This window comes from Podarcis cretensis (assembly GCF_951804945.1).
Source record: "Podarcis cretensis genome assembly, chromosome: 4".
Lineage (NCBI taxonomy): Eukaryota > Metazoa > Chordata > Lepidosauria > Squamata > Lacertidae > Podarcis > Podarcis cretensis.
The window spans coordinates 12,983,895-13,010,199 of NC_137173.1; the positions used below are offsets into that span (position 1 = coordinate 12,983,895).

The 26,305-nt window shown below is 45.2% G+C and overlaps 1 protein-coding gene across 32 annotated transcripts in view; it reads right to left on the bottom strand.

The window, feature by feature from the left end:
- DLG2 (discs large MAGUK scaffold protein 2) overlaps positions 1-26,305 on the bottom strand; it is an 874,668-nt gene that overhangs the window by 247,707 nt on the left and 600,656 nt on the right. For all 32 annotated transcript variants that reach the window (XM_079973452.1, XM_079973437.1, XM_079973448.1 and 29 more), the window contains one exon: positions 9,261-9,385. In XM_079973452.1, the coding sequence (XP_079829578.1) occupies positions 9,261-9,385 (125 nt within the window). The remainder of the gene's footprint in view (positions 1-9,260; positions 9,386-26,305) is intronic.

Here is a 26,305-nt window from a genome sequence, read left to right on the forward strand (position 1 = left end):
CTGTCTACCAGCTCCATCTGGTACGCAGGATTAGACCCTACTGCCTGTGGACTGTCTCACCAGCGTGCTGCATGCTCTAGTTATATCTCGCTTGGACTACTACAATGCGCTCTATGTGGGCATTATAACACCAGTCTTGAAAGACCTACACTGGCTCCCAGTACGTTTCCGAGCACAATTCAAAGTGTTGGTGCTGACCTGTAAAGCCCTAAATGGCCTTGGCCCAGTATACCTGAAGGAGCGTCTCCACCCCCTCATTCAGTCTGGACACTGAGGTCCAGCTCCGAGGGCCTTCTGGTGGTTCCCACACTGCAAGAAGTGAGGTTACAGGGAACCAGGCAGAGGGCCTTCTCGGTAGTGGCGCTTGCCCTGTGGAACACCCTCCCATCAGATGTCAAGGAAATAAGCAACTATCCTACTTTTAAAAGACACCTGAAGGCAGCCCTGTTTAAGGAAGTTTTTAATGTTTAATGCTGTATTGTGTTTTTAACGTTTGATTGGGAGCTGCCCAGAGTGGCTGGAGAAACCCAGCTAGATGGATGGGGTATCAATAAATTATTATTATTATTGAAAACATACAAAAATGTGCTAGATGAGGGAAAATTGCTTGCAAAAATGGATATGTTAGTCAAAACTGCAAACAAAAATGTTTATTAAGAGAAATCCATGCTAAAATGTTGATAATTTTTCTTCAGGAATTCACTAAATGCTGCAGAAATGTGGAGAACTGAACTTAAGAGGGGGGCGGGGGCGGAATGAAGAACTGGGAGCACTAAAGTTGGCAGATCCTTCCACCCCTACTGACAATGGGGGTGGAAAATGGTGCCTGCAATTCCCTACACCACAACATCTTGTTGCTAGTTCAGTGGGTCCCCAAATTCCCATGCCCTGGACTACTTCAAAATTGCTGAGGGTCTTGGAGAAGCACTGTATGGATTCTCTGCCTGTTGTAGCAATTGCAACGTACCGTGCAAGATGCTGTACATTTTTAATGGATTTTTTTATTTCATCTTTTATTTCTTACATATGGCATTTGTTTTCCCTACTGCAGTTTGAGTTCCACAGAGTTCAAATGGCAATATGATAAAATGCAATGTAAGAAATAAAAGAAGAAGTTTGAATGCAATTCAGAATCAATATGAGTATTTGATGCGACTGATGTGCCGTCTCCTGTCTTCAACAACACACCTACAGATGAGCTGCAGACGACCTGAATGAGGCTTGTTAACCACAGTTGGTACTGTTTGGGAACTTCTGTGCTAAACTAGACACCACATACACACCAGAAGGTGAAAAACCATGACTTGTCTTTTGAATTGCTGGTGGTGATGGGGACAGGAGAGTCTGTTGCGAAGTAAAATGATGAATGCAGTACACAAAGGTACAGAGCCTTCAGGGGTACATGGCAGGAGGAGTATGAGAATTGGGGTCCCTGTTTTCACGTCTGAACTATTTGAGAAGCAGCTTTGCGTCAAAAGGAGGAAATGGCAGCATTTGGAGCCATTGTATGGAATGGGACTGGATGTGTGACATTTCCTTCCCTGACTAATGCAAAACTCAGCAAAGACCTTAATAGTTCCCCCTGCTCCACTCCTTCCAAATGATTACAGGGCTATTTAATCCTCATAATTGCTGTAGCAGAGCGCAGAGCCACTGATGAAACAATCATCTGGGTTAAGCCTGGCAATACTGGTTTCGGATTCTGCAGCCTTCTTAAAACTCAGTGCAATTTCCCGGGAGATAGTAATCAACACATTTTGTAGACTGAAAAAAACAACAACAACCAGTGGCTCGGGCTTTACTTGTCTTTAACTTTTACAGCTCCTGGCGTGATAAATAATATTTCAGAGCTAGCTATGGATTCAGCTTCTGCCCTCAGTTCAAATGAGATTGGCTCAATTTAATCTGAGCTAAACCAGTCACCCCGGAATCACAAGAAGATCTGATTTCAACCTTACTGCCACTCAGGGCTGTCTTACCCATAGGTGCTAGGGGTGTGGGGCACCCGGGCGCTGGGCTTTCAGGGGCGCCAGGCTGAGAGTCCAGGGCCCGAGAGTTGAGTCCGGGGAAGAGCCCGCCCATCAGTCGGAGCGCCGCTGTGGACTCTTCTGCTGTGGGCGGCTCTGCGCTGTGAGTTTGGGGGTGACCGAGCCAATGAGATGCTGAGGCGGCCGGCCAGCTCTGCCCTCCTGCACGCCTGGGACTGGGCAACCCGGGTCGCCGGGCAGATCTTTGCACCCCAGCACTGCATATGCTTAAGACAGCCCTGCTGCCATTCATTGCCCTCTAAAACCATCCTGGCCCTTCATTCGCTGTCAAAGCTGGACCATGAACAACAGACTGTGATAGGGTCAGCATAAAACATTGCTCCTCTTGATCCACAGTTGCCACCCGACTCTTCCTCTTCCCCACTACTGCTACCCTCTCCTCATTATATCAATTTATGTAATCTGGTGGCAGAAGCGGTAGTTTTTCTGCCTCTCCCCTGCTCCCCATTTTGTTCTAGGAAAGGCCAAGAGGGTCCAGAGTGAGTCATTCTGAGATAGGTGGCCAGGAAAGCACCTAGGAATACTTCTTAAATCCAAGGGGAGAGGTTTAGAGTTGACTTTGCTGCATTGGCTAGAAATGCTGTTTGAACTTAGAAAACAGTAACTTTAAACCTTCTTTCTGAGGTGAGTCAGGAACCATTTAACAAGCAGGCAAGGAGATGTGTAACCTCTTTTGTTCCTTAAGGGAGTATGTTATCATTATGTAAATGTACGAGCAGGAACTGATAAATCGACAGCTGGAGGATAATGGGAAAGGGGAATTTTAAAAAAATCAATAAAAGAAAGAAAGGAAGGTTGACTTCCTTCAACCACTATACGGTTCCTGTAGGCTCATATCTTTGGTTGTCTGTAATCATTATAAACCTTGTGGAGAGACAATTTTTTACCTGTGGAGTTTTTAGCTTAAACTAAGCCAGGCATAGGGACGCAGGTGGCGCTGTGGGTAAAAGCCTCAGCGCCTAGGGCTTGCCGATCGAAAGGTCGGCGGTTCGAATCCCTGCGGCGGGGTGCGCTCCCGCTGCTCGGTCCCAGCGCCTGCCAACCTAGCAGTTCGAAAGCACCTCCGGGTGCAAGTAGATAAATAGGGACCGCTTACCAGCGGGAAGGTAAACGGCGTTTCTGTGTGCGGCTCTGGCTCGCCAGAGCAGCGATGTCACGCTGGCCACGTGACCCGGAAGTGTCTCCGGACAGCGCTGGCCCCTGGCCTCTTAAGTGAGATGGGCGCACAACCCCAGAGTCTGTCAAGACTGGCCCGTACGGGCAGGGGTACCTTTACCTTTACCTTTACTTAAGCCAGGCATAGTTTGGGGAACCAACCTTCTTCATATAATTTGTAAAGACATCCCATTCTTTCCTGATTTTTTCATTTGGTTGATCTCTTACTATTTCTGTTAATTTCGCCAATTTCTTTCTTCTTCTTTTTCCCCCTTTTCATTTTCTTTTTAATATATTTTCTTTTTACTTTTTTTCTTTTCTATTTTTTATTCTTGTTTTCTTTTTGTATTTTTGGGTATATGTTAATTAAGGCAAAAATGTATGATCTGTATAAATGCATTTTTTTTGTATGAATGTAACATGTACCAGTATATAACAAATAAAAATAAATAATAATAATAATGATTGTAAATCGAATATAAGGAATGCGATGTAAATTAGAAATAAATATGTAACATCAAGCAGCAATGGGGGGAGGTTGGGACACATCTAGGATGAAGAGTGGGAAGTCAACTTTTTGGGGAAATTGTATTAAATGATGTAATTTGGCACTGATTTGTTAAAAATTAGGAAAACTAATAAATATGATTGGGGGTGGGGGGAAGAACCATTTAACAAGCAGCAGAGTGAAAGGTCAGACCCATAGAACGTATGAGTCAGTCAGTTAGGATATACAAGGAGGCAACATGTAAGAACATAAGGACATAAGAAGAGCCTATTGGATCAGGCCAATGGCTCATCTTGTCCACCATTTTGTTCTCACAGTGGCCAACCAGATTGTGCCAGATTGGGGGTAAACCCGAGCAATGCGGTCCAGGTCCGGTCCCGAATCCAAGGGTTCCGTGAAGAGTCAGTCCGACAGGGTCAAGGCAGGAAACCAGGCTAGGTCAGGCACAGGGTCACAGGCAGGTTCTAGCAAACAGCAATGTTGCTCCCACAACCTGGGGCGGGGTCTGACAGCCTTTTATCTCTGTCGGGGTAATGGCCGGTCCTGATCCCCCAGTGACTCACCTCCCTGTCTCGCCCGAAGGTGAGCACTCCTCCTGCGAGTTCTCAGGTCTCTCCTTCTCTCAGACCTTAGTCTCTGCATCTTGGGAGATGTCGGTGGGTTACTAGACCCAGAGGCTACCTCAGCCTCTCCTGACCCAACTGGTAGTGGAGCAGCTGTAAGTGATGGCCCAGCTGAAGGCAATGAGGTAATCCCCGCATCTGGAGCCAGGGCAGGCTCAGGCCCTTGACTTGGCCCAGCTGGTGCTTGTTGCAGGGGAACCTGTGCAGACTGGGGCTCTTCAGAATCAGCCCCCAGACTTGGTTCTGATGTCGCCTGAGGCAGAGGATCCAGTGCGGACTGAGACCCCTCTGGTTCCAAGTCCGAGCCTGAGTCCCAGGCCATCACACTGACGCCTCTGGACGCCCATAAGCAGGACCCAAGTACTCTCCCCTCCTGCAGTTTCCAGCAAATGGTATTCAGAAACATGCTTGGGGCTCTGTCATGGCTAGCAGCCACTGATAAGACTTAACCTCCATGATAATCCTCTTTTAAAGCCATCCAAGTTGGTGGCTGTTGTTGCCTCCTGGGGCAAGCTCCGTAGTTTAACTATGTGTTAAATGAAAAAGTACTTTCTATTACTCATCCTGAATCTTCCGAGGAGCAAGCCATGATACTGGAGCATAAAAAAAGCAACATGAAGCCTTCTTGAATTCCTTCCCGCCCAGAAAGATCCAGTGGCTAGCACGGGTGGGCAGAGTCAATCTGGGGCCTGGAGGAACCTCAATGAGAAGCTTCCACCTGCAGATTGAAGTTGGTTCTCAATAGATCTCTCTCCCCTGAGCTCCCATCCGCCCAGGTCCAGCCAGTATTCTGAGGAGTATATTAGTGTCTTTCTCCAGATAGGTGCTCCCTGTGAAATGAGACTGGAAGGGGTTCAGGAGGAGAATGAATGAAGAGCCCATGTTCTTGGCCGTACAAGGGCAAAGAGAAAAGGCGGAATGCTTTGCTTCTGTCACCATCAGATATGGTTATCAGCTTGCAATTAAAAGAAGCAGCATTTGGCCCAGTGTAACGGATGCCTCAAGTGCCTATTTATGAAGCATTTGGATTTATTTTTGTTCCTAGCTCATGCACAGCAATCTGGACATGTTCCAAATATTCCCCTTATGAACTTCAGAAACACTTCCACTGCTGAGTTGGTGCCAGGACCATTACTCTTCTCTTAGAAGCAAAAGAAAACAAAAACAAAAAAAAAGTGCCCCGAAATACGAAATGATCTAACTTAATGAGCTCATAAACTTCCCAACATAAAGCAAACAACATACACAATCTGTTAATGGAGGCTCTAATTTACCGCTGCCTGCAAAACAAGCATGTTGTTTTTTTAATAGGGTGAAGGTCTCCTTTCTTTATTAACTTGCAGCTAAATTATGCACTGAGAAAATAGCATTGCCAGAGGTCTGCAAACACACACACACACACACACACACACACACACAACCAAGAGATTTGCATAGCCACCGGCCCTGAGCTGGTAAGCATTTTGGAATAATATATAGACTGCACACAAATCCCCACAAGGGCAGCCAAACTGATCCCATGAGCACCTAGCCTGCAGAACTGGTGCTGTTACACAGTGTCACACAATGTTCAGTCTGCAGTTGTAAGAAATTGATATGCTAGTGTGGCAGCACCCACACTTGGAACTCCCTGTGTACAGTGGTACCTCGGGTTAAGTACTTAATTCGTTCCGGAGGTCCGTTCTTAACCTGAAACTGTTCTTAACCTGAAGCACCACTTTAGCTAATGGGGCCTCCTGCTGCTGCCGCGCCGCCGGAACACGATTTCTGTTCTCATCCTGAAGCAAAGTTCTTAACCTGAAGCACTATTTCTGGGTTAGCGGAGTCTGTAACCTGAAGCGTATGTAACCCAAGGTACCACTGTACTGACATTGGGTAGGTGGCTACATTACTCTTTTAGACACCTGCCAAAAACGTTTTTGTTCAGGCAAGCCTATCTGGATATGTAGAAGGTTGGTGTGTGGTTTAATCCTCTTAGTTCATCCCATTTTTTAAATAGTTCTTTTCAACTGCTTTTATTGTTTTATTCTCAAATGTCATTGGCCAGGCTTTATCCACTCTGCAGTGGCTAGCATGCTGACAGATTTCATGCATTTCTGTCAAAAAGAAAGAAAAATATCATAATTTCTTTATTTCTCAGTTCAAAGTGACTTCAAGATGCAAGCTGGTCACAGGTCAAGGATTTAAAAAGTCTGTTCAAGATAATAAAAAAAAAAGATCTAGTCCTAACTTATAATCAGTTATTCTACAAGGGGGGGTCTGCAACAAAATGTTGCATTCCGGAGCTCTTTTCTATGATCCCAGCCAGCCATCCAATGTTCCAGAATACAGCAGTACCTCGGGTTACATACGCTTCAGGTTAAGAACTTTGCTTCAGGATAAGAACAGAAATTGGGCTCCGGTGGCGTGGCAGCAGCAGGAGGCCCCATTAGCTAAAGTGGTGCTTCAGGTTAAGAACAGTTTCGGTTTAAGTACAGACCTCCGGAATGAATTAAGTACTTAACCTGAGGTACCACTGTACTTATTTTCATTCCCCTTGGTTTCTGCCCCAGACCACTCAGTCAACATTCCATTGCTAATGAGCAAGCCTAGCCCTGATAGGGTTGATTGGGGGTTCCTACACATAGGGTTTTCTTCCCCTAAAGACTTTTGTACTGTGGCAAACTTTGGGCTTTCCCAGAGGCTCCTTATAGCTCCCCCTTGTACATGGACTGCATCAAATTGGCTACATTAAGACCCATGCTTAGGAGGATGAGGTTTCCATTAGTTTATAGGACTGATCACAGCCAGATTTCTGAAATCCTAGGCGTTGTAAAAATAGCTTAAACCCACCAGTGACCACAATTAGCTCCTCCACAGATTCCTGTTCCAAATGGCTGAGTCATATTAACTGAGTGGTTCTATCGCAAAGTTTACGGTTGCTGCACAATATGTTTCTTTCAAACAGATTGCTTTTGTCAAGCAGGAATCTCGCAATCTTACAAGAGATTGAGTGAGTCGCTATAAAGGATGGCAATGATGGAAAATTGATCTCCTTGCTTTACCCTGGCAATCAATTCAGCTGCACAGTTTCTTTCTTTTTTAAGAAAGAAAAACCCCATAAAGAAAAAAAGATAGGCAGAGCAAAGATTACACAGTTGGGAAGAGAATTAGATGTATTTTTCTTCATTATACCTTTAGCTCCATTCAATAAACTTAAGGCTAGATTTTTAGTTGCATGTTAAACTGGCAGGAGGCTGTAAAACGACTACAGCAGAAGACACGAGCAAAATCTGGTGGCCAATTTGAGTTTTGGCTGGTTCGGAGAAAGTGATGCTGTGCTTGGGTCCTCACCCTGTCCCCAGTCATCCCTCACTTGCCTGCCTTCTTAAATTACAGTCAGTCCAGGGTGTGACACTGCATGTTCTTTCCTTATTTCCATCAGAAGCAGTGACAGAAAGTAGTCTAATTGATTTCTAGGGCTTGAGGACAAGGGATGTGTGGGCAAGGTTTTCGATAGGAGCAACAGGACATCAGATCTAACAACAGCCTGTGAGACTGGTTAACAAACAGGGGTGCTTCTGTTGTTGGCATCTATCTGTCTCAAAAGGCAATGGAGTTTGCCTCCAGGGGTGAAGTCAAACTGGACCACTTCAACATTGAAGTGGTCTCTCTGGGGTGCAAGTCTGAGCAGGGTGCATGGAGGTCCTGGGCTGGCCAGACAACAAGACCCCCCTCTTGACTGAAGGAATGGGTTTCCCAAACCCAAAACTGACTGTGCAGGCAGTTTGAAACTGCACCAAAATCCCTATTTTTCCTTAGCTAAAATGCTTTAACTTGAGCTCTTGAGCCAAAAACCCAGCTGTATAAACAAGAGAGAGCCCTCTCCTTTATCAGTTTGTGATGGCAAGGATGGCCTTGACTGTACCAGTAGAACGGGGAAGACATGTCTGTGCCTTATCTTATATCCTGACCACAAAGACGCACAGACCTAGTCTGGGAACAGTGCCAGAGGGTGTTCTTGGAGATGGTGACCTCTTGCTCCAAGATAAGAATAGGAACAGGAAGATGCTTTTATGGTCAGAAGTACAGGAAGGAATATCCTTTTATGGTCAGAAGTATAGGAAGGAATACCCTTTTATGGTTAAGCGTGCCGAAGCAGGAACATCTGTGATGTCAGCCTGCATGTACAAGCTGACGTGGCTGGATTCCTGGGGAAGGGGGAGAGGGTGCCTGGAGGATATATATACTGCATGAAATTTCTCTTTCTTTGGACTTGCTGTGGACTGACCACGCAGGTGCCTTTCTGCTGTTCCGGAGAGCAGAAATAAAGAACTCTTTCTCTGAACCAACCCTCGGTGTCATTTGACTTCCTTCCTCCTGTCCGGGAGCAACGCAGACCCAATCGGTGAACTCCAATAAGGCTACATGACCTCACTGATGTGGTCCAAAGGAGAGCAGAGCCATATATTTGACACCAGCTTGGATGCAGGAGTTGCCAGAAGGAGGCGTACAGGGCAGCATCCAACCGTCTTAGGGACTCCACTTAGGATTTATTTGGGGTTTACTCCTTAGCCCTTTCTTCCTCTAAAGATGTCCCGCAAGGCAGGGGAGTTTTAGGATCAGTGTTTTCCTTCTCCTATAAGGGCTACCTTTCCAGGTTGATGAGCCCTATCTGCCCCTTACTTCAATGCTTCAATGCACAAGTAATGCATAAAACAGATGTGGGAAAATAATGCATTTTCAAGGGTCCTGCAGAAAAGCCCTTACTTTTACCCCTTGTAGAACTCAGGGAGGAGGAGGAGGAGAAGGATAAACCTAGAATTAGTTGACTTCATCATTGGCTCAAGCCTTTTCAACCTCCCTTCCTGCAACAGCACCAGGCTTTCCCCCCAGGACAGACCCAAATATTGGACACCCATTTAGACAACAAATGCATAAGTTTACCTGAGTCTTCCGTCCTCTGCTGCAGCTCCTCCTGGTATAATCTTAGTAATAAATATCCCAGGATCATCCCCAATGTGTGGGTTGTCTGTTCCTCCAGCAATGCTGAAACCCAGGCCAGAATTTCCCTAAAGAAAATAACAAGGACGGGGTGAGGGGAGAAGAAATGAAAATTATTGTCTGTTATAGGAGGACGATCGTTCTCAACCAGTGAAGGCTGGTCCAAGTGGGGTGCTGTACCACCAACTCTAACCTGACCTGAGCCGACCTCCACCTGCCAGCCTTCCTGCTTACAACAAACCCAGGGGGCGTCGCAGCCTGTTGCCTTTGTCCATTAAGAATATATAATTCTTTTTATATATAAAAAGAATTAGTTAGCTCTGCCTGTCTTTGTCTCTGGCTCCACCTACTGTTTGGGCTCCTGCCCTACTAATCCCAATGGGCACCAGCCAATCTTAGCCTCAACTACACAAATATGACTGTTAACTTAAAACCTTAGACGCAAAGTGCCTGGCTGTATAAAAGCAAAGCTCGCGGGGTGGCGGTGGGAAATGGCACTCAGCCTTGCATTCCAAACACCAGTAAATTTCAGAGGGAAGAGCAGACTCTGCCCACAGAATTTTAAGTGCTGTGTTATCGATTCACTCCCCATTTGCTATGCTGCCTTGGCAGAAAATGCCTTTAACGCACACCACTTTAACAACCCAAGCTTATTTTGTCATTGCAAAACATCCCTTCTCTTTACTAAGATAAATGGCATCTCTTCAATGCTATTTTCAAAAGCTTCCTAAAGAAAAGAAAGAAATCCTCAACAGTTTGCTAAATGCTTTGGTTACAATAAATGCTCCTTTGAAGAGACATGGTAGAATTCCACAGGGACCTCAGCTTCCTATATGGCTTGAGCTGAGGACTTCAGTTGGAGTTGGTGACAGGGGTTGGGAAAATGGGCACCTATGTCCTCGAGGGGTTGGGAAAATGGGCACCTATGTCCCTGAAGGGTCCTGCTGCCACACCTTGCTGGTCCTTCAAACTTGCCTGTCATCTCAAACCAAATGAGTGGTGATATGATTAAGAATTCATCTCCAATCACTCACTTGGCACCCCTCTCTCTTTAGGCGGATGAGTGTTGGGCTCAGAGAAAGAGCAACCAGGGTGGGACAATTCATCGATGGGGGCTCAGTGAGGACATCTTGCTCAAAGTCCCCCCAAACATATAATCAGAGTTGGAAGGGACCGGTCAGAGGTATGTGCCTATCTCTCCAGGCACCGGCTGAATTCTTTCGACCTCCCTCCGGCGACTCCCGGTAGGAAAAACACACGAGGTCCGTTCCGGCGATTTTCCTCAGGCTGTGAGAAAAACACACCAAACTGCTTCTCCTCCTCCCTGCTCTCCAGCATATCCCCAGGGAGGGGAATCAGACACAGACAGAAATGTAACTACATTGCTTTTATTCCTGTCTTTCACTTCAGTACAGAGAAAACATGTCTGCTCTCACCAACAAACAGAGAGAAACTCCAAACTCCACCCATGTACATCCTGTACAGGTCATATGACACACACACTGAGCTAACATCCGGTGCTCAGTACAGAATGGACTGCCCCTTTGTTTCCATGGCAACAGTCACATACATCCTGTCTGGCTTTGCAGCCACAAGCAGCTGTCTGAGCTGCTGTAGCCTTTGCTTGCTGCAGCATTGCTGCTTTAGAATAACACCCCAAGGGTCATCTAATTCAGCTCCTTACAATGCATGAATCCTGCCCCAGACAATCCCTGGGTTGGCTCAAAACACCAATCTTCTGGTTATCAGCATTTTTCATTGTGGTGGTTTTGTCCCTGCTTCTGAACTGAGCATGGTGGTGTCTTGGCATCGCAAGCGGGGAGAGCGAAGTTGCAGTCTGGTCCTTTTTGCAGGCTGGTGGACTAGGTGGACCTTTGGCCTTCTCTAGAAGGGCTCTTCTTACATTCTTACTAGGGGTGTGCAATGGATTCTTATGAGTCCCAAGCCCAAAGTTGACCTTCCAGGAGGGATATTTGGGTGTCAGGCTGAGACAGCCATGGATTGCTATGGGTCAGCTGGAATGTCGCTGAGCATTCTGGGGCTTTCACAGGGTGGAGCATCTGGCAGGAAAATCCACCAATAAGCTGAGGCCAAGCTAACTACTGGCTGCATCTTCTCAGGAGAAGGTAAAATCTTGGCACTTCCTGGTTCTGCTTCCTGCCTGATGCTCCACCCCACAGAATTGCTATGTCTGCTCAACAGCTGTTGACACGAGGCACTGATCCTGTGGGGTGCTCACCTGCATGAGCACCTTTGAAGGAGCACCCTGCAGAACTGAACTCCTGCCCCCCCTCGGTTAATAAGGGGGGAGATGCAGCATCTCCTCCCCCACCCCTTTCACCTCAGCAACATATGTTTAATTAGGGTTTTTGCCCTAATTAAACATTAACCCCACCCCTGAACTAATTCAGGACAAAAGCTGAGGTGCTGTAGGTGGTTCCTAACTTGGGGGGGGGCAGGGTATGGTCAGAGCCGTTGGGTGGATCTGGGGAGGGGGCTGTACACACCATTCATCCTTATATGGCAACATTCAGATAGCAGTGAAAGCAGGGTCCTCTTTTAGCATTTTGCTGGCATGTATGTGACGGTGGCTGTTTTAATTACAACATTATCATTTTTGTTTTAATTACTGCAAGGTTATGATTCATTTGCAAATTATGATGCGGATTGGTGGGGGGAAGCAAGCCGTAAGCTTTCCCAGAGTGAATCATTGCCATCTCCTAAACTTTAACTGGAACTGCGGGCCAGCAGCACTATTAAGTCTATTCCATCGCTGTCCCCCTAGGGGCAACATTTCAAAGGAAAGGGTCAGCACCTCTTGCTGGCACACCAAGATCCTGTAAATTGCTAGTAATTAATCCTCCTGGAAACCTTGACCCGAGCAACAGAGTCCATCAAAGCTGTTGCACTGGGTTGTTCTGTCGTTGAACACATCCGCCGACAAGGCATTGTTAGATCACACACACAAGTTTAGCCTTCTTTCTTCTTTGGATAAATTGGGGAACGTGAACACAAAGGTAATGGCAGAGTCGCTGCAGTCCTTGATGAAATAAATGGCACTGAGACAAACTAGAAAACAGCCCAAAATTTGAGTAGGGGCTGGAATTCAGGGTGTGCACATCAGGTGGAAGGCTGGGTGAGAAGGAAGTAGCAGGGCTGGGGCTGCAGGGTACTGTGAGCTGTTGAGTCCTTCTCAAGCTGCCCTCCAGCTAGAGTGTGCTGTGAGAAGGATGCATCACAAGAGGGCAGGGTGTTGTGAGGAATGCACCCCCCAAAAACCTGCACTTGGGGCGACAGCCTGCCAGCCTCCCCACCCACTACACCTCTGCCCCCACTATTCCCCGGGCTCTGATCCTTCTTCCCTTGATGGTTTCCCAGCTGGTTCCTCCCACCATTCATTTGCGTCCAACCAGTCCATGACAATAAGACCTTTCAGAAGGTTTCAAACAAATTCTCGCATCCTTCCTCTGTGCTCCATCCTTGCTTCTAGGAGACCGTTTTTGTGTGTGAGGCACATGCAAAAGGGATCGTTCCATTCCATCACAGCGGGAGCCCTTTCCCCACCTCTAAGTAAATGCCATTGATCAAACAGATTGCAGTTCAGGGCCCAATGTTGCTGTTTATAAGGCTTTACATTTACAACGCACGCTCCCTCTCCCCAATCAATTGCTCAGCCTACTTCCTAAATGAGAGAAAAATCACCAAGGATTGGTCATGAAGGCACAAGCGGGGGTGGAAAGGACTGCTAAAAGTTGGCTGCATTTGTGAGAGACACCTTTCCTTAGGATGGGTGCTGGATAATGTGGCCCCTATGACAAAATGCAAGCTTTCAAGGGTGGCTGTGCGATGGTTTGTGTAATGCTTTGGAAAGTGCAAATTGTAACAGCCCCTCTTCAAATGTGAACTGGTTCAAATTTTTCCTTTATCCATAGTTACATCACCTGACAAAAATGCCTTTAAGTGTAGGTTTTTTCCCATTCCTCCTGTGGCCTTGAAGGAACCCCCCTCCCCTGTTCAAAGCTATATTTAGTGGGTGTTTCTTGTGTGGAGAATTCCACTCCTTTCCCTTCATTCCCCTTCATAGCCGCTCTGAGCCTGGCCTTGGCTGGGGATGGCGGGGTATAAATAAAAATTATTATTATTATTATTCACAAATGGAAGCCACCTCATTAAAACACCAGTCAGTTAAGAAGAGTACATGTGTGAGAGAAAATGTGAGGACAGTCTCTTCCACACTGGCAACAACAATAGGAAATCAGCCATGGTCTTTGACTAAATGTGTTTGCATTTAGGTGCTGTGAAAGCAAAAAAATCAAAGTAGACAAGCACTGAAATTGAATGCTGATTGCATCTCAAAACTGTGTGGCTCAGATCCGAACAGCACTTAACATTTCTCTATGTACGTTACATTGCGGTCAATGCAACCAACTCAGGGGAGAAGGAGACTTTAATAGCCGCAGCAAACTGCTGAATAATCTCCATCATCAATGGCGCTTTAACTGCCTATTGAATCGTAGCTGTAACTTGCTCCATCCCTTGACTCTCATCCCTGTTCTATTAACATGATTTGAAAATGAATTTATTTTTACATGACTTTGAGAGCTTAGCTCCAAGGATGCTCGCTCTCAGTGTCTAATTGAACTTTTGCATTTTTTTAGATCAATAGGAGAGACATTGGCTTCCAGGGGACAGTTTACTGAAGTCATTTGTAATATTGATGGATTTCCCATACATAGCTTGGGAAATAAAAGCTGCATTATTGATATGTTTCTTATGCATTGGCATATAAAGAAATTGAGCAAGCATTTCTGCTATTAATACTCTACCCCTCTCAAACCAGCTTGATGTGCTCCTGAATCACTTGTTATTTTTAATGATGCTGCTTGACTTGGTTTAGCCAAGGATTACCTAATGGTTTCTTCAAAGAATCGTAGAACTGTAGAGTTGGAAGGGACCCCAAGGGTCATCTAGTCCAACCCCCAGCAATGCAGAAATCTCAGTTAAAGCATCCATGGATGGCCATTCAACCTCTGCTTATAAACCTCCAAAGAAGGAAAATCCACAACCTTCCAAGGGAGTCCATTCCACTGTCAAACAGCTCTTACTGTCAGAAAGCTTTTCCGTATGTTTAGTCGGACTCTCCTATCTTCTAACTTGAAGCCATTGGTTCGAGTCCTACCCTCCAAAGAAGGAGAAAACAAGCATGATCCATCTTCCATGTGACAGCCCTTCAGATATTTGAAGATGGCTATCATATCTCCTCTCAGTCTCCTCTTTTCAGGGATAAACCTACCGGCTTCTTCAACCGTAAAAGCAAATCTTAGCACAGAGATAGGGAATGAAAACACAGCTATGGCTCAAACTTTGAACTTCTCCAACTTCTTTGCTGTGTTTAAAAATGCTTGGGTTTTTTTTTAATACAGTGGTACCTCGGGTTACATACGCTTCAGGTTACATACGCTTCAGGTTACAGACTCCGCTAACCCAGAAATAGTGCTTCAGGATAAGAACTTTGCTTCCGGATGAGAACAGAAATTGTGCTCTGGTGGCACGGCAGAAGCAGGAGGCCCCATTAGCTAAAGTGGTGCTTCAGGTTAAGAACAGTTTCAGGTTAAGAACGGACCTCCGGAACGAATTAAGTACTTAACCCGAGCTACTACTGTACAATGTGTGCAAAAAGCATATACTCATGAAAATGTAACTGATTACAGTGGACGCTCGGGTTGTGAACGTGATCCGTGTGGGATGAACGTTTGCAACCCACAGTGTTCGCAACCCACATCTGCGTGTCTGCGCGCAAGCGGGTTGCGACTTGGCGCTTCTGTGCATGTGCGACCACTGAAACCCAGAAGTAAGCCATTCTGGTACTTCTGCATTTCAGCAGTCTGTAACCCCCCAACCCCCCCCCCCGCAACCTGAAGCGTCTGTAATCCGAGGTATGACTGTATATTAGGAAGAACAACCTTGCAATGAACTAAACTTAAGGCTATAAAAAGTGGAAACTTGAGAGGAACTGAAATTTGTCCATCCCTATTGCTACCCATGCATCAAGCAGAGGTGGGATGTCTGAAAAGAAAAAGCTGCTGTATCTGAATAGGTTCTTCCTGCGATTTGGAACCCTGCACAATCAGCTAGCCAGGTCTTGATTGTATGCTCTTCAGGCTCCAAGGAACACTTATATAAGCCAATTAGGACTCATTCGTGCTATATTCTGGCCCCCATCCTGCAATGTTCTTTGGAAGCTGAATGTGTACTCAGCAGCCTTCCCTGGCTCATAATTAGTACCAGTTAAACTTTTTAGAGTGCTCAGCACCTTGAGAGATCAAACTGCACCTCCCCCAGGTATACCAAACAGGCACTAGATATACCTACCTGCTGGTAGTTAAAGTACATTGCCCATCAGCTCAGCACAATCTTTAGGGTGGTAGGGGCATATTCTGGGCTGGGTTTTGTTTATGTTTAAAAAGTTCATCTTAAGTAAGTGTGCCTAGGGTTGCAGTTTAAGAAGAAGCATTCTTCCATTGTATGAGAGAAGAGAGAAGGACACTTAAGAGGGTAGTGATCATGCAGGTTTTATCAGATGAACATAAGAAGAATCTGCTAGCCATTGCTAGCCTTTCCTCTATGAATTTCCAAGTTGGTGGCCGTCACTGCCTGCCAATACTCACATTAAAAATAATTACATTTTTTCTTCTTCCTTTCTTTTTTAAAAAAACCCTGCTGCCTAAAAGTGGGCAACGTTTTAGTTGATTAAGGCTGGTTTTAAGTGATTAATCTAACTTAGAGGTGCCCTAGTTGTCCCAGTCAGCATGGCAAATGGTCAGGGATGATGGGAGTTGTAGTTCAACAACTTCTGGGTGCCACATTGGCTAGGACAGGAGATGAGGCCTATGAGGCAGGCATCCAGATGTTTTGGGACTAAAACTCCCATCATCCCTAGCTAACAGGACCAGTGGTCAGGGATGATGGGAACTGTAGTCCCAAAACAGCTGGAGAGCCAAGTTTGCCTATGCCTGCTCTAAGGAATAGAATTCTTGCTCTCTTCTCTTTGCTGGCAAATATTTGTTATTATTAGGAAGTCTTTTTTTACCTTACAGGGTTGATAATGCTTTGTTGACTTTTAGCCATTCTGCCTGCTTTGTTTATTTTACAGTTTACTCCATTTGATGGCATTGTTCTTTGTCGTGTTTCTTCTGTTTGTTTGCAAGAAGCCACCAGGGACGTATAAAATGTATACAAGGGAAAAATGGATTGATCCGAGCTGCAATCCTATGCACGCTTCCCTAAAAGGAAGCCTCACCAAACCCAGTGGCCCTTGCTTCTGAGTAAATGAGCACAGGATTGCACTGTCATTCCTATTAGCTCTTCCACACTAATCATACATCTGATGGCAACGATCCTTTAGGTGGTGACCTCTATTTTTATGCTTATGCCGTGAAGCACCATTTACATGAATGGTATCGTAAAGCTCAACAATTTCTCTCTCTAAATTAAACATTTAAATAGCCTAGAATCACCCTCTTGTTCAGGGGTGAAGTGAGAGTAATTAATACTATGCCTCTCTAAACCAGGAATTAGCCGTACACCTGCAACTGTAAAATTGCAAGTAACCAAAAGGTCCATGGAATACTTTCCTTTAAAGGTCTGGGAAATATGCACAATCAGCAGATGAGCCATTTTCTTTTGTAACTTAATTTCATACATGTGTCCATCTCTCGTTATCTAACAATACAATCCTTTATATACCCACCATTTCTGTAGGGTAATTATGAATAACATTGCACTCTAGGATTTTATTTTGTTGTTCAGTTGTTTAGTCGTGTCTGACTCTTCGTGACCCCATGGACCAGAGCACACCAGGCACTCCTGTCTTCCACTGCCTCCCGCAGTTTGGTCAAACTCATGCTGGTAGCTTCGAGAACACTATCCACATCCTCTGTCGTCCCCTTCTCCTTGCGCCCTCCATCTTTCCCAACATCAGGGTCTTTTCCAGGGAGTCTTCTCTTCTCATGAGGTGGCCAAAGTATTGGAGCCTCAGCTTCAGGATTTGTCCTTCGAGTGAGCACTCAGGGCTGATTTCCTTCAGAATGGATCGGTTTGATCTTCTTGCAGTCCATGGGACTCTTAAGAGTCTCCTCTAACACCATAATTCAAAAGCATCAATTCTTTGGCGATCAGCCTTCTTTATGGTCCAGGATTTTATTACCACACTATGATTTTGTCATCACTACATACTCAACTTAAAACAAACCTGTTTTTCCAGATACCTCTGCTACAGAATTAGGGTAAACAGATGTTGGCATCTATAGCAGATCTACCTGTGGATTTACTAGCCTACTGTTTCCATTCACCAATGATGGCAATATAAAAGGTTTATTAAACATTAAATGCACAGTTACATTAAACCACTGTGAAGTTTCATGCCAAGAACAAAATAAATACTTATGTGCTGTACTCAGAAAGATAGCTGCACTGCTGGAGAAAGCAGAAATCACTAAAAAACAACAACAGTGGATCCAAACTCGAGGAGCAGAACTGTGGAAAATGGAAATTGATGCACTGCTAAGTATAGCAAGAGAACAGTCAAGATAGATGAGTGCATTTTACGAGGTCATTTTCATTTGTACTACTGGCTATCTGTTAAAACTGCTTAAAAACAGTTTCTCTCCACTCCCACAAAAACATTGTTTTCTACATGGGTGCTATTTCTTCAAATCTGCATCTTTGTGCACTCGTAATTATGTACTTTTTATCTTTCAATGAAGAACATATATAGAATCATAGAATTGTAGAGTTGGAAAGGATCCTAAGAGTCATTTACTCCAGTGCAATGCAGGAATTTAAGCTAAAGCATCCATGACAGACGGCCATCCAACCTCTGCTTAAAAACCTCCAAGGAAGGAGAGACCACAACCTCCTGAGGGTGACTGTTCCTGTCTCAAACACAGAGAGCCAGTGTGGTGTAGTGGTTAAGAGCGGTAGTCTCATAATCTGGGGAACTGGGTTCGCGTCTCCCCTCCTCCACATGCAGCTGCTGGGTGACCTTGGGCCAGTCACACTTCTCTGAAGTCTCTCAGCCCCACTCACCTCACAGAGTGTTTGTTGTGGGGGAGGAAGGGAAAGGAGAATGTTAGCCGCTTTGAGACTCCTGAAGGGGAGTGAAAGGCGGGATATCAAATCCAAACTCTTCTTCTTCTTCTTACTGTCAAAAAGTTATTCCTGATGTTTAGTGAGAATCTCCTTTCTTGCAATTTGAAGCATTTGGATCAAGCCCCACCCACCAAAGCAGGAGAAAACAAGCTTGTACTGTCTTTTATGTGGCAGCCCTTAAGATTTTGGAAGATGGCTATCATATCTCCTCTTAGTCTCCTCTTTTCCAGGCTAAACATACCCAGCTCCTTCAACCGTTCCTCAGAAGGCTTGTTTTCCAGACCCTTGATCATCTTAGCTGCCCTCCTCTGCAAATGTTCCAACTTGTCAACATCCTTCTTAAATGGTGTGCCCAGGATGTTAAAAAGGTAAAGGTAAAGGACCCCTGACAGTTAAGTCCAGTCGCAAACAACTCTGGGGTTGCGGCACTAATCTCACTTTACTGGCCGAGGGAGCCGCCGTTTGTCCGCAGACAGTTTTTCTGGGTCATGTGGCCAGCATGACTAAGACGCTTCTGGGGAAACCAGACCAGTGCACAAAAATGCCATTTACCTTCCCGCCGGAGCGGTACCTATTTATCTACTTACACTTTGACATGCTTTTGAGCTGCTAGGTTGGCAGGAGCAGAGACAGATCAACGGGAGCTCACCCCGTCGCGGGGATTCGAACCGCCAACCTTCCAATTGGCAAGCCCAAGGCTCAGTGGTTTAGACCACAGTGCCACCCGCATCCCATGCCCAGAATGTTATATAGGTATAAAAACATCTTCACAAAAACCATTCACATTGCTGCCTTACAAAAATATCTGGTAAAAGCCTACACTGTTTTAGTCTGTTATTGACTCCACACTTAATTCTTACACTTCCCAATCTGCACAGTACAGAAAACCTCCTGGCCCATTGAGGCCCATTAAGCATGTAAGGGGAGCCCTACAGCAGCAAATCAACAGCCCATCTAGTACAGCACCATTAAATGGTTGTATAGTGGAGGCAGCAAGGGAATAAAGAAATCCTACTACTGCAATGCACTCTCAATGGGGCTACCTTTGAAGGTGACCCAGAAACTACAACTAATCCAGAATGTGGTAGCTAGACTGGTGACCAGGAGCGGCCACCGAGACCATATAACACTGGTCCTGAAAGACCTACATTGACTCCCAGTATGTTTCCGAGAACAATTCAAAGTGTTGGTGCTCACTTTTAAAGCCCTAAATGGCCTTGGTCCTGTATACCTGAAGGAGCGTCTCCACCCCCATCATTCTGCCCGGACACTGAGGTCCAGCGCCAAGGGCCTTCTGGTGGTTCCCTCACTGCGAGAACTAAGGTTACAGGGAACCAGGCAGAGGGCCTTTTCGGTAGTGGCGCCCTGTGTAATGCCCTCCCTTCAGATGTCAAGGAAATAAACAACTACCAGTATATGACTTTTAGAAGACATCTGAAGGCAGCCCTGTTTAGGGAAGTTTTTAATGTTTGATCTTTTCAATATCCTGTTGGAAGCCACCCAGAGTGGCTCGGGAGGCCCGGCCTGATGGGCGGGGTATAAGTAATTATTATCATTATCATTATCATTATCATTATCATCATCCACTCGGTTCCAATGGTAAAGACCAAAGGAAAAGGAGTGACTAGGTTAGCTGCCCCCCCCACCTCCCTTCCCGCTCAGAGTGTGAAGTTTCACTCCCTTCTCCATGCCCTTGAGAAAGAACTTGTGTATTCAGCTGCCAATTCCCCACCCTGGCAAAAAGCAAATGGGAGAAAATTAGATATAAAAGAAGTTTCGGGATAATTGCGCGCAGCAGCAGAACCAACAATATCTGCTTCGGTAATCGTAACCTGGAAAATTACCGCAGCATCTTTAATTGTAACCTTTAAATCTCCCAGGCTCTTTGCAGAGTGTTCTCAGAAAAGCCCCAAAAGCATCAAGGAAAAAGGATGGAGCCGCTAACGCCAATTAGCATCTGCGTTACCAGCTACTTTTGATAATTGCAACTAATGTGGGGTTTCTGAGGGAGGAGGGGGAAAGGGAAGAAAAGAGCTTGAGAACTCTGAAAGTGACTGAATCAGCCGCAGCTCCCACAGATTTGCCCAGGTCTGAAATGCCAAAAGTAAAAGGCAGTTCCAAAAGCCATCTGTCGAAAGTTCTGTCAAGATCCACCCAGCTGGTGCTTAGCAAATCCATGCAGGGGGGAAAAGTAAGTTTTCAGATACTAGATGATAATATTTAAGGGAGGGTGATGCCAATAAGGCAAGATATTGAGCCTAATGGGAAGGGTAGGAGCAACTTCAGATCCTAGATGCCAGGATGGGTCTCAAACTGGGACTTTAAGCAGCGAGGATCTTGCTGACGGCAGGAGCACATTTTTGTGCTTTGAGTGCTGAACTGCATTTTTCAGAGGTGCCATCTAGGCATGACTACCTGAACTTTGAACTTAGCTAGCTGACCCTGAGAACCGATTGAATTCCACCAGGCCTAACTGAAGTCACTGCAACTTGCTTTGTTGTGAAAGGACCCCTGACAGGCTTAGATCCAGCTCCTTTCCTTCAGACTGTCACCTTGGAACTAACACACCTACCTGCTATGACCTTGGGGGCAGATTCTTCTTCTTCAGGGGGTGAGGCCAGGGAGTTACAGGGGCAGGGGCTGCCCCAGAAGCACTTTAAGTACTTTTGCAAGAAGAGTCCAGTAGCCTTGTTACCTCCTCTGACTCTGAGGACTTTATCTTACAAGTCCCAGTTCAACCAGAGTCTCCCCAGCTCCATTGATGCACAGTCTACAGGAGAAAGTTTGATCCCTTTAAATCAAGAGGCAATAGCTCAGTGGTAGAACACCTGCCTTGCATACAGAAGGTCTCAGGTTCCGTCCCCAGGTAGAATTGGGACTATTTCTGCATTGCAGGGAGTTGGACTAGATGTTCCTTGGGATCCCTTCCAAGTTTACAATTCCATAAAAGTGGAGTTACATACAGAACAGAGCTATTTCTTGTTGTTGTTTAGTCGTTTAGTCGTGTCCGACTCTTCGTGACCCCATGGACCAGAGCACGCCAGGCACTCCTGTCTTCCACTGCCTCCCACAGTTTGGTCAGACTCATGTTTGTAGCTTCGAGAACGCTGTCTAACCATCTTGTCCTCTGTCGTCCCCTTCTTCTTGTGCCCTCAATCTTTCCCAACCATGGCTTTTATTATACGGACCTTTGTTGGCAAGGTGATGTCTCTGCTTTTTAAGATGTTGTCTAGGTTTGCCATCGCCTTTCTCCCAAGGAGCAGGCGTCTTTTAATTTCGTGACTGCTGTCACCATCTGCAGTGATCATGGAGCCCAAGAAAGTAAAATCTCTCACTGCCTCCATTTCTTCCCCTTCTATTTGCCAGGAGATGATGGGCCCAGTGGCCATGATCTTCGTTTTTTTGATGTTGAGCTTCAGACCATATTTTGTGTTCTCCTCTTTCACCCTCATTAAAAGGTTCTTTAATTCTTCCTCACTTTCTGCCATCAAGGTTGTGTCATCTGCATATCTGAGGTTGTTGATATTTCTTCCGGCAATCTTAATTCCGGCTTGGGATTCATCCAGCCCAGCATTTCGCATGATGAATTCTGCATATAAGTTAAATAAGCAGGGAGACAATATACAGCCTTGCCGTACTCCTTTCCCAATTTTGAACCAATCAGTTGTTCCATATCCAGTTCTAACTGTAGCTTCTTGTCCCACATAGAGATTTCTCAGGAGACAGATGAGGTGATCAGGCAGTCTCATTTCTTTAACAGAGCTATAGGTCCACTCAAAGTCTTAATCTGAGCCCAACAGCTACTTCTGAAGCAGCATCTGAGCTCAGCTTTCATGCAGTCCTCAGTGTGAGTCCTCCATGGAGCTGTCCAGGGTACTGTCATCTCAGCTGAGGCCAGTGCTCACATCAAAACACAGCCCTGGACTGCACTACTTATTGGGTCTAAATTTTGGAGGGCCCTGATCAAGTTGCCTCCTGTGCTCTGTTGATAGTCATTGCTCCCCCTTACTGCAAGTAATTGGCTGACTTGTTTGCAGGTGGTGGACAAATATGGAAGCGGCGCTGAGCAATGATCTGGGCCACATTCCCAAACCAGCCAAACCCACATTCTTACCAGTATTTTTAAATTTCAAAATACGTCATCGAAAGCTTCGGAAGCAGTATACAAAATATGAATATTGGGGACAGGCATGGCATAATTAGGGTGCCAGTGAGTTCCAGTGTGTAGTGTGAAGCTCTGCTCATTTGCAGATGACACCAAACTTGAAGGGGTAGCTAATACCACTGAAGACAGAAACAGGATTCAAGATGACCTGAACAGATTGGAGAACTGGACCCAAACCAACAAAATGAATTTCAGTAGGGACCAAGATAAGGTTCTGCACAAACCTAGCCTGCCAGCAGTATATGTGAAAAGGATCTAGGGGTCTTAGTAGACCACAAGCTTAATGCAAGTCAACAGTATGATGCAGCAGCAAAAAAGGCTAATGCTATTCTCGGCTCCGTCAACCGAAGTATAGTGTCCCAATCAACGGAAGTAATAGTCCCGCTCTATTCTGCCTTGGTCAGTCCATACCTGGAGTACTGTGTCCAGCTCTGGGCAACACAATTTAACAAGAATATTCACAAGCTGGAACATGTGCAGAGAAGGGCAACCAAGATGATCAAGGGTCTGGAAACCAAGCTTCATGAGGAATCGTTGAGGGAGTTGGGTATATATAGCCTGGAAAAGATGAGACTGAGAGGAGATTGGATAGCCATCTAGAAATATCTAAAGGGCTGCCACATGGAGGCTGGCACAAGCTTGTTTTCTCCTGCTCCCGAGGCTAGTACCCAAACCAATGGATTCAGGTTACAAGAAAGGAGATTCCGACTAAACATCAGGAAGAACTTTCTGACAGCAGTTTGACAGTAGATTCCCTTGGGAGGTGGTGGACTCTCCTTCCTTGGAGGTTTTTAAGCAGAGATTGGATGGCCACCTGTCATCTATGATCTTGTTGACATTCCTGCATTACTGGGGGTTTGACTAGATGACCCTTGGGGTCCTTCCACATCTATAACTTATGATTCTATGCCACTGCTCGGCTTCCATCACATTCCCATGATAGAGAATCAAGCAATCTGCCTGCTCAGTGGTGGCAACAGTGTCTCAGCAGCAGTCCTCTAAGCCAGGCACTTCTCAACTCACCATTGCCACTTCCCTTTCATGGCAACATAGAGCAACCGCACCACATATTCCCTTTTCTTCATTGTAAGGGGTGATTTAAAACATGAGTGTAATCAATAAAACAAAGAAGGAATGCACAGTTTTAAAAACCTTGACCCCAGAAGACTATGGACACTCAGTTCAGAACTAAAATGGATGGTTTTCTTACAATAATACAGGATTCACCATCACGTAGCCACATTGTTTTTGTTCTGTATGCTGAAGAAAGCTCCTTCAAAGAGAACCATTAAGGAAAGCAAAACTATACCTAAAGAGTTTTGTTGCTGCTATTGTCCAAGTTGTATGAAGCGCCTACCTTTGAGAGAGAGTGTGTGTAAAGCCAATGATGTGAAATAAAATTCCCCTAAAAGCATTTAATAGACTAAGCTAAGAACAGGATTCTACAGGCTGGATCACATGAGACCCCTGACTCGTTTTTTGTTTAAATACACCTTGTGTTTCTTGGCTGCTTTTGGCTTGTGTGTTTCCAAAAGATATGTGGACCTCTTGCACCCAACTATTTTTGCAGTTAAATCTCAGCCAATTGCGGCTTTGAAATAGAAAATCAAAGCAACAGAATGCTGACCTCTGACGTCTCCTTCTCATTTGAACTCTGCCAATATGTCAAGCTACATGAATGGGAAGAAAGATGAACATATTGATTGGATGCTTATTGTCAGTAGCTACAGGAGTAGTTCATGAAGATGCCGAAGGTGATATTTTTAATACTAAGACAACATGTGCATGTTTGGTACTGGAATTCATAGACTGGGGAGTCTCAAATCCCTGCTCAGCTCATGAAATTCTCAGTGTGGCCTTGTGCCAGTCACCCATCTAAGCCTAACCTAACTCACAGAGTTGTTTTCAGGCTAAAATGTAGAGGGGAAACCATGTGTGCCACCCTGAGCTCCTCCAAGGAAGGGTGAAAGAAAAATGCAGTAACGAATGGATGGATGGTTGTTGAGTGGAAGACATCCTAACTGGGCATGAATGGGTTCTTCAGTGTCAATTCTCTTCCTTGGACGATGGAATTGTTCCTTAGCACAATTCCTGACTATAGCATCTTTATGCCACCATGATACTTTCCCCCTTTCGAGAAACAAAATTTGGTTTGACTATGGAAAGGAGGCATACAAATAAATGATGACGATTGTTCCTCGCAATGGATTCTGTCCCGTAATAATAGAAAGGGTAAGTCATTGCAGTGTAAATATATAATGCAAGTCATTCCACACTGCAATTCTTATTACTGGGGCTGGATCAGAGTTATGGCTTACTTTACAGAATACGGGTTAAGAGTGCTTGGGGGCATTGCAGTTTATTACCACCTGCCAAGCACTCTGCCAAGATCTCCTGCTTTATTTCTGCACATTATCAGATAAAACATCATGGTTTCTTGGGTGGTGGTGGAAGAAAGTCAAAATTCTGTGGAAGAGAACAGGAAGAGATGGCATGTATGTTACAAGGGATGCCTAAGAGAAAGAGAGAGACAAATCGCAAGAGAACATGGGCATTTGGTGAATGTTTGAAATTACGGAGCTGTTGTGGATATGGATGCTACGAGTGGTCTTTGAGGGAGCATGGCTAGCTAGCCCAGGACCTCAGAGGATGGCATTCAAGCACAGTGACTTTAACAAGGCTCCTCCAAGGGTACCATGTTGACTATTTCTGCATTAATAGGGGCATTAGACTACCATTTAACATCAGCTGGGTAAATGCTGTTTCCTTAGGTGTGATTCCTGCATTGCAGAGGGTTGAACTAGATGATGTTTTCGGTGTCTTCCAACTCTAAAATTCCATGATTCTATGATTATGGAATCTGGCACTGGGGCAAACTCTAGCCCATCCATCTGAGCCTTCAGAGATCAGGCACACTTTACATTGCTTCTAATAAACACAGCCCAAATCACGGGCTGCTTCTGCTTATCTCAGTTTCCAGGGCCAATGGAAATTAGAATGGAATATGGACGTAGCTTGTTTCTTGAACTCGCCACTGAGATTATCATGTGGATAATGGCACCTTTTTTCCCCCAAAACACTTCTTGTGTTCCTGGTTGAGAGCGACAGCCCCAAGCCAACAGCACAGGGGGAAACTACCTTCCATAATGGGAAAACTCTAGTTTTGACGGGAGCCATAACTATATTTTGGCCCAAGACAAAGGTGGAGCACAAAAAAATCAAATTATGAGAGCTGCGTCTGGTTTCCTGGTGTGGGAAAAAATATCTTCCGTGTGTGTAGCTTTGTTCTTATAGAACTAAGACGGGATGCAGCTTGCTAACTAACCCAGAAAAGGAGGGATGGCTTTTGTGTAATAGAGGAAGAAAAAACCCCAGAAGGAATAAAGCAACTGATAATCAATTACATCAAAGTGATAACATTTACAGCTACCCAGGAGCAGAAATTATGCATATTTCTTTGCTAATCTGGAATACTTCACAGGGCTCAGAGGGGATGAACAATCCAGGCAATGCAAGATTGGGCAATGTCATCATGTGTTTATTTATCTCTGTGACATTTACCAGAAATCTTCAATGGAACAGAAAGATTATTAGATACTTAGGCAAAAGTCAATAATGTTCGTATAGATTTAGAACACTGATTTCTTTCATTGCTGGTGCATAAAGTCCGAGG